General features: G+C 44.0%; 2 protein-coding genes across 2 annotated transcripts in view; one reads left to right on the plus strand and one right to left on the minus strand.

The window, feature by feature from the left end:
• Window positions 1-6: 6 nt before the first annotated feature.
• On the plus strand, window positions 7-2,601 carry AKAP14 (A-kinase anchoring protein 14). Its single transcript, XM_017743168.1, has 6 exons — window positions 7-22; window positions 135-255; window positions 330-421; window positions 515-757; window positions 1,734-1,786; window positions 2,120-2,601. The coding sequence occupies exons 2-6, from the start codon at window positions 144-146 to the stop codon at window positions 2,205-2,207; spliced, it is 588 nt and encodes a 195-aa protein (XP_017598657.1). The 5' UTR covers window positions 7-22; window positions 135-143; the 3' UTR covers window positions 2,208-2,601.
• Window positions 2,602-2,799: 198 nt separating this feature from the next.
• The window catches only part of NKAP (NFKB activating protein), a 6,301-nt gene continuing 724 nt past the window's right edge, over window positions 2,800-8,376 (minus strand). The window contains exons 2-9 of the mRNA XM_017743094.1: window positions 7,931-8,076; window positions 7,481-7,554; window positions 7,147-7,263; window positions 6,464-6,509; window positions 5,959-6,074; window positions 5,743-5,818; window positions 5,126-5,275; window positions 2,800-3,816 (exon numbers count right to left, since the gene is read on the minus strand). Coding sequence (XP_017598583.1) covers window positions 3,642-3,816; window positions 5,126-5,275; window positions 5,743-5,818; window positions 5,959-6,074; window positions 6,464-6,509; window positions 7,147-7,263; window positions 7,481-7,554; window positions 7,931-8,076 — 900 coding nt within the window. The 3' untranslated portion in view covers window positions 2,800-3,641. The remainder of the gene's footprint in view (window positions 3,817-5,125; window positions 5,276-5,742; window positions 5,819-5,958; window positions 6,075-6,463; window positions 6,510-7,146; window positions 7,264-7,480; window positions 7,555-7,930; window positions 8,077-8,376) is intronic.

The raw sequence follows: 8,376 nt of genomic DNA on the forward strand, positions 1-8,376 counted from the left end.
AAGCGGGGTGAGCAGGGCCGAGGTACGAACCAGGGACAGTGAGGGACTGCCCGCTGATCCCCATGTTCCTCAGACGGGGCCTGCAGCTCTCAGACCGGTGCTCTCTCAGCGTTTGTGCGTGTATCTCTCTAAAGGTGAAGCCAATGGACAAGGAAGAGGAAAAAGCTGCCAGTGAGGAGAAAGATCACATCCCCCCAGAAAATGAGAGAAGCGGTACAGACAAATGCCTTCCAGAGGCCAAGGAAAAAGAGAAAGGTATCTAGTGTTTGCTCTACTAGAATGTGTTGGGGTCTTTCCAGGAGGATTTGTCAGCATTTTATCTGTTTCAGAAACCAAGCATTTCATCAGAAATATCCTGTGGACCACAGCCAAGAACTTCACAGTGGAGAGAGGATGGCAGCAAATTGAAGAACTCATTTCTGTGAGTCACAATTCCATCCACTCAGGAAGGCCACACCTTCCCACTGTTAAGAAGTACGAAAAATTAAAGGAGAGCACCTCTGTTCCTTTTTAGCACCACTCTCAAATCAGCTCTACTAGACAGAGGGAGTCTCAGTGTGATGCATTTATTCAACAGACATGGGACATTCACGAGAGCTGGCTTCACCACTCAGAATTTCTCAAGGAAGAAGAACTGAAGGACAGCAAGAGGTACCATTACAGAGCTTGCTGGGGCATCCCAACACGCAGAAAACCCATCCCACAAGCAACAGCTAGTGTCTACTTTGTTATCGTGATCTCCAAATTCAGACCTGACGTAAGTACTCAGAAATGGTGTAGATGGACCAGTCCTTTAAGGGACAAGAGTACAGTGGCATTTCTGAGGCAGGGAAATGCCAGGACAGTGGAGAGACTGGCAAGGAGCCAGCAGTTCTCATGAAGATGCTGACAAGGTCTGGACATTGCTGGAGCAATGGCAGGAGATTTAGACATGGCCTAAAAGAAACATGCCCTCAATTAGCAAGGGGAGCAAGGCACAGAGCAGGAGGCTGGGTTAGTTCCCAAATCATTGACTGACAGAATGTGACAAACAGAATCTGGCAGGATCCTACATCTGCCTTCCTGCTCTTACCATCTTCCCCTTCCAAGCAACAATTGTTCTGGGTAGCTGTAAAAGGGGCTGCGTAGAGGTGAGTTACAGAATGAGGGGTCAGCAGAGAGGGAGTGACACTTCACTCTTCAAGCTGTCTCAGAATCCCTTTCCTGATCAGCCTGCAGGTTGCACCTGTACAGTAAGCTCTTGCAGCTCAGGAGAAAAAAATGAAATAAATTGCACTGAGTAGACTTCTTTCCTCCAGGCTTAGTCATACTCGACCTTAGTGTTTCTACTTAATAGTTATGGATCCCCAAACAGTAGTCCGTGGTTTAACGCCAGCTGGCAACTAAGCATCACAGAGCTGCTCACTCACTCCTTCCCCACCACCATGGAATGGGGGAGAGAATTGAAAGTGTAAAAAAAAAGTGTAATAATGTAAGAAAATAAATAGAATAATAGTAATAAATTGGAAAAAAAACCAAACTGAGAAAAAAATGCCATGAAAGACACGTGATGCAAATGAAAACAATTACCACTTGCCAACCAATGCCCAGCCACTCCCTGAGCACCATCTTTCCTCCTGCCCCAACCAAATATCCGGGTTATTTTTGAAGTAAATAGTAGCTCTCACTTAAGTACAATGTCTGCTTTTTGAGGGGCTGTACATGGCCTCTGTCCTGTCTCTGCTCTCTTGTAGACCGCACCTGTGGAGGTCTTCTACAGGCTGGAGTCCAGCAGGCTGATACGGAGGTAAATATTACTCTTCTGTTTTAGCAAGCTTTTCCATTCTAAAACCAAACCGGGAGCTCGATGTAAATAAGTTTGCAGTAATAGCAGAGAAGTGGAAGTTGTAAAAATCTTGCTATGAAATGACCCTGCTTATCACTAGCTTCACACCCCTAGAGGCATGAATAGCCACCCTGTGGGCATATGCCTTCTCCAGAAATTTGTCCTGCTTTACATGGGTCTAGGTGGGGGTCTTTATTGCAGCCTTACGTGGTGAATAAAGGCCAGCTCTCAGCTGGCCAAACTTGGATTCAGTATTATGCTTAGAATTTACTTTGTTTTTATTTCATTCTCCAGGCCAGAACAGTGTCAGTTTAGAGAAAAGTGGCTTAAGGACATAATTGAAAATAAAATAGCGTGCACAGAAAGACTTGCTTTCCGATGAACAGCTCCAATTCACCATCACCAATACTCTGTTGTGGAGAACCAAATAAACACAATGAAGAAAGAAAGGCTCTTTCTTAGAAGCATTTCTACTTTGTGGATACATAAAAAGCATTGAACCTGTGCAAAATCAGCTATGCCCTGACATGGCAGCTGACTGTGTGTGACAGTCCCTGGCAGGTATGGGTGGGGACAGCACGATGGAACCAGGTTCCAGAATCTAAATGGGAAGAGGCAACTGGGCAGGATTTGCTGTTTGGGAATGCCAGGTCTGTGGAACTCCAGGGAAAACATTATAGGACTTTAGGACTTTTATTTTCTTGATACAAATATACAAGACATGTCTGCTGCTAAACTTAGAGGAACCCAAAAAAAAAAAAAAAAAGAAGGTAGGAGAACAAAAAAGAAACAACCCACCTCTCAAAACCATTTTGTTTTCAAAAACATTTGAGAAAAACAAGTTCCAGGGGTATGTCTGGAAATATGCAGCTGAATTAGAGATAATCACCAAATAAGCACTGCCTCATCAAGGCCTCCAAGCAGAGTTTAAAGCAAGCCATGTAGTACTGCTGAAACAGACCAAAGTAAAATACTACAGGAGTTAAAACAAGGGTTTAATCTAGAACATTTCATAAACAAAAACATTTCAAATAAATTGAAAGATGCATCCTTGTTACCACCTGCGTACATCCAGGGGTTCCAATCACTGCACCCAACTGCACTGATGCCTATGTATAACATAGGAGAAAAAGAAGCAAGCAACTTAGTTCTTCACCATGCGTTTCAGTGGACTGAAGATCAGACCCTCCTATTACTGTTAATTTACACCCCAGTTGCAATCTGCTTCCTCTGAAGTAACTGAAGCCCATCTGTATTACAAACTCATTTACAAAATATTTACAAGTCTGGTTTGAACCACAAACTCAACTGTTTTGAGAAAAAACCTAAATCTAAAAGACTTGTGAAAAAATAGCGAAGTGGACAGTCCTAGATCTTAAAACAGGAACACAGGACCTCCTTCATTTTTGCTACTGGTGCTAATAGCTTGTTAAAGGTCTTTCCAAGCTAAATGATCCTATGATTAATCAAAATAAATGGAATAAAAAAAAATCACACTTACTGGCATTAGGTAACAAAGCCTTCCCATGGGATTCTTTGGCTTGTCTGATTCAAAGCGAGCACAGAACATCGACACCTCTAATCTTCCCTGCCTGTTCCTGCCTTGTAGCCCTTCTCTTTACAGGGATTCCTTAGTCAACAAGCCATCCAAAAAATCTGATGAAAATAACTGTTTCCTTGACACAAGTAATACACTCCTGAGGTTTGGCTCTGCTGGGTGAAAGGTGCTGCAGCACCTGCAGCTTTTTTCAAATCACAACTGGACTGGGTTAGCTGCCACGTGGTGCAATCTATGGTGTACAGCTCAAACAAAGCATTATTTTTCCTCTTTGCCTTTAGTCTTTCTGTAGACCATCTCTCGAAAGCTTGCAAGGATCTTATTCTCTCGTTTCCTCCTCTCCTCCTGGTTGAAGGATGCCAGAGCTCTCTTCTCATCTGCGCTGTAGATCTGGTTCTCTTTACGCAGACGCACAGCTTCCATGCGGCGATGTCTGCGGGGGGGAACACAGGGCACATCAGCATGGGCAGAGGGGTGTCAGTGCCCTGCCACAGCTCGCATCCACTAACTGGCCTGAATGTCTTCAGGGGCTTTAAATAAAGATACTTAAGTACTAAGGCCTGAACAACAGGCTCTGAGCCAAAGTTGACCTCTAGATGAACCTTCCAACAAAATGTTATATTTGTATCCACTCATTAATGTAATATGCATACCATTAGTGAAATATGTAGTGTGATAAGAATATATTTATCTTTCTGCATTTAGAAGCCAGACAAAGGCATGAAATCAGACAACTAGCCTTGTTTGAAGGTATATGATCAAAGCCAACTTCTTTGGTTCCTCCTCGAGCCCTGGCCAGGCTTTGGGTGGAACCCAAGAGGAGGATGAAACCAGACATTTTTGCACTAGAAGTTGTGTAAGCTTGTTTATTCTACAGTCTAAAAGGTGGGCCCTCTCACAGCAAAGATGGAGGCCTCGCCTACAGGTGGACACACCACGTAGGAATTCCCAGGAATGGTTCTCCAATCCTTTGCTGTGACTGGGGCTCCCTAGATGATGTGTAGATCTGCATCATGGTAAAGTAATAGTCTAACTGGTGATGTATCTTTCTTAATCACGCTAGGCAATCTTTTGCAGTAATGATTAGGTGCATTACTTAGCTTGTCCTTTGTAATTCTTTGCAGTTTTGCACTGTAGCAAATTACACTGACTCCTTAAAGTTGGTATCTGCATCTTTTGTGCTGACCTTGCCAACTGGCAAAACAGGTACACCTATACTAGATAATCCAAACTGCACACTAACCTTCCCAAGAAGGAGCATGGCAGAGCAAGGAACTGATTTGTGGGGGTGTCTGCTCTCAGGCAGTCAGTCAGAAGCCTCCCCTACCCCCAGGGTGTCAGCCGCTGGCTCACCAAAATTTAAGTGAGATTCTTGTTGGTCATTGAGAAAAAAGTGCAGCCAACCTCTCACACATTGATTTAGCTCCGGCTGAAGGGCCAGCACATTCCCAGGGCTGTCCACACAGACCACCTTTGAGCCACCTGACACAAGCACCTCCTCATTTGAAATAATAAGAAGAGTATTGCCTGGAAAGAACTTTTGCTCTTGAGGAGAAAGTGTCCTTGAAAAACTTACTATTCCATCTCTAGCAATGGGGTGTTTAGTGTAGATTATTGCAAGCACATAGAGCACCTTCTCCTCCATGCTTGCAAGTAAAGCTTGGAAGCAGTCTTCCGTTCAGCCAGCAGAGAAAACAGCTCTTAAAAATTCCACTGAACCATTGCCATCATGAAAACCATACCTGCTGCCACTCATGACATAACCAGAGCTCTCAAATGATGCAATCTCTTCACTCGTCAAGCCGATTTCACCTCTGCGGGGAATGCGTTTCCCTGCTTTTACGTACTCTGCCATGGCTGCACCTTCGCCGGGCAGGAGGGCATGTCCATAGCTAAAAAACCAAAAGTGGTCATTTCAACCAGTTTCAGATAGAGAGAGTCTGAGCTAAACATCCAACTTCCCTGTTCACTGTTATATACAGCTGCATTTTTAAACACTTCCTCATTCTTTCCCACATATTGGCCTGTTTCTTCCTTATGGCAACACTAGCAACAACATCTTAAATTATCAGCTGAGTTCATTCTGATGAGACTACGAAGTCACAATACTGCAGACCATTAGAATAAAGGCAGTTACAATTGATTTTCTAGGAATCAAGGCTAAAAAGCATAAATCAGACTTTTCTACCCAAATTCAGGCCAGGGGAAAGTCTAACACCACTAGCACTTCTGTCTGTGAGTTTCTGGCACAGCATTTCTCCCTCTGCATGCTTTATTGTTGCAACAGCCCTTTTGAGCAGTAACTTTCACACTTGATTTACTTGATTTGATCAAAGTACCATTAGAGCTGGCTACTCACTTCAAAGGCCTGTCATCCTGAGACGCATGAGTTTTGGGAGCCTCAGGTCCAATCAAACTATCAGCTTCAGTATTTTCTGCAACAATCAAATAATGAGGAAGATTAATCTTGTGCCCATTGTTCTTTGTTATCCGAAGTGTCAGCAACACCTAACAAAGAATTCACAAAAAGGACATCAAAAAGTTTCCACCCAAGTTTAAAGTCAGGTGAACCTACTTGACCTCTCAATCCAGAGATCATCCCCTTGAAGGACTTCATCATCGGAATCTTCGCTACTTGAATCACTGGATTCCTTCCTGCTCTTCTTAGCTTTCTTTTTCTTATACTTCTTCCTGTGACAAAGCCAGACAGACATGCTATTTACCAAAATTTAAGCTGAAAGAAGGTGCTTGGAATCATACTCAATTCGTTTCTCAAGGCAACTTCTGCCTATAGGAAGACTGGCTGTCTGCTATGCTTCATACAAAATACTTCACAGCAAAACCAAGACATATATATGTCCTGTTATGACTTTCATAGAGTGTTATAAAGTGGCTCTACAGGGAGTTGCTTGTGCTACACAATTGTGTAGACGTAAAGAAAATGCATCAAATTAGTATTATTTGCCAGCTCTTGCAAATCACCGAAGGTCCTCCGGCTCCCTCCCAAGGCCTGCAAAGAAAATTGAGTTGCTCTCCAGCCAAAAGCAGCCAGAATGACACATAGCAACCACGACACTTACTTTTTGGTCTTCTTTTTCCTCTTCTTGCTTTTCTTTTTATCCTCATCTGAAAAAAGAAAGCGTATCTGTTATCAAAAACAGATGATTAGCTATAACTAAGTAGTTTACTGCACTGTGAATAACATGGCATACCTTTTCCAGCCTCAGTATTCATGGAGATGTAGGCTCTTAGACTCTCTCAACCCTAACCCTAAGCCTAACCCCATCACCAGGGGTGGTGGTCAAGATCAGAAAGATGTAGGAGCAGCACTGTTGGGGCCTAGACAGGATGGCCTTGGCATGCCTTTTCCAGCCCCAGTGTTCCTAGAGCTGTAGGCTCTTTGATTCTCTCAACCCTAATCCTAAGCCTAACCACTCCCCTAACCACTCCCCTAACCCTTCTGCTAAGAATTACACTAACCACTACCCCTACCATTAACCTAACTACTACCCTAACCACTACCATAACAACTACCCTAACCCTAAGCCTATTCCCACCACTAACTGCCTCCACCAGAATGCCGGAGTACACACACGGATGGGACTTGTTTATACTGGGAAAGCGTTAGCAGAAAGCTCCCTGCAGTATTGGTCGATATGAGAACATATCAAACAGATCTCTGGCATGAGAGGCCCAGTGGATGCTGAATTCAGAAATCCTATTTCCTGAGGCCAGACTGCAAGCTGAAACCCTCTTATCTTACCACTGGAGTTCTGCTCAGACTCTGAGTCACTGTCGCTGTCCTCAGAATGTTTCCTGCGCTTTCTTTTGGACGCTTTACCTTTTTTCTTTTTTCTTTTCTTCTTTTTCTTCTTTTCCTCTGGAATGTTTTTAAAGATAACATTAGATAACTAAGAAAATCTAGTTCCATGTATTCCCTGATCTTCCCAAAGAAACGCTCTCTTTTGAGCTGGAGCCCACCCTACTCAATTCCACCCATCTAAGCCAGGGAACCTCCTGCAAGCACCAGCAGCAGCAGATTCTAGGCTACAGTAGCTTCCCATTTTCAAAAAAGCTGTGCAAGCCAAACAAAATACCTTCTGAGCTAGAATCTGAAGAACTACTCTTAGATTTTGCCTCTTCATCTTCTACTGGTGTGTGCTCATCGGAACTGAATAAAAATAACAGTTTACTATTTAACATCTGTTCTGTTGTACTCGAGACCAAAGGTACACATATGACCATACACATTTTGAGTCAATCCTTGCAAGGGAGCAAAAAATTAAAGAGCTAATTTAGCCTGGGAACTGCTGTCAGAACCACAACGCAAAAGTCACCTGATCTACAATAAATCACATATTGCATAATTGGTATATTGGAATTATTTGGTGAAAAAAAAAAGTAGTAATCTCATGATGTTGTTTCAGAAAGGAACTGATACAATAAATATTGTGGCACCATGACTAGTGCAGGGATAAAGCATTTTTGTAAACTGAACTAACATGTAATCGGGATTATAAAAAATATGAAGAAAGAATATGGCTTACTCGGGGTCAGGAACTTTTGGGGACAGCCCCCAGACTTCAGGTGCCCCTAGTTCTCCAATTCTCTCTCTCTCATTGAGTCTCCTGTAAAGGAAAACACCACCACTGACGCCTAGTTTGCAACACCCAGTACACAAACATTTTAAGTCCTACACGTTAGTGTTTCTAATCGCCTAAAGCAGCTACAGTAAGGAAAAGAAACAGCCAGGAGCAAGGAGCAAGCTCGCAGGCCGGGAATCTGGCAGCAGAGCTCCGCACACTGCAGAGGATCGGCGGTAGCAGGTGTTAACCCCCTTACAGCGGAGCCCCGTCCCGTCCCCCCGGGGCGGCCCTGTCCGCGGGGAACGCACGGAGAGCCCGTGAACAGACCGTACAGAACTAGGCCTGGCCGTCCCCCCAACACCCCCAGGCCCCCGCCCGCCCCTCCCCGGAGCACCGTCCCTTCCCCC

The sequence above is a fragment of the Corvus brachyrhynchos genome, unplaced genomic scaffold (assembly GCF_000691975.1).
Source record: "Corvus brachyrhynchos isolate BGI_N302 unplaced genomic scaffold, ASM69197v1 scaffold398, whole genome shotgun sequence".
Taxonomy (NCBI): Eukaryota; Metazoa; Chordata; class Aves; order Passeriformes; family Corvidae; genus Corvus; species Corvus brachyrhynchos.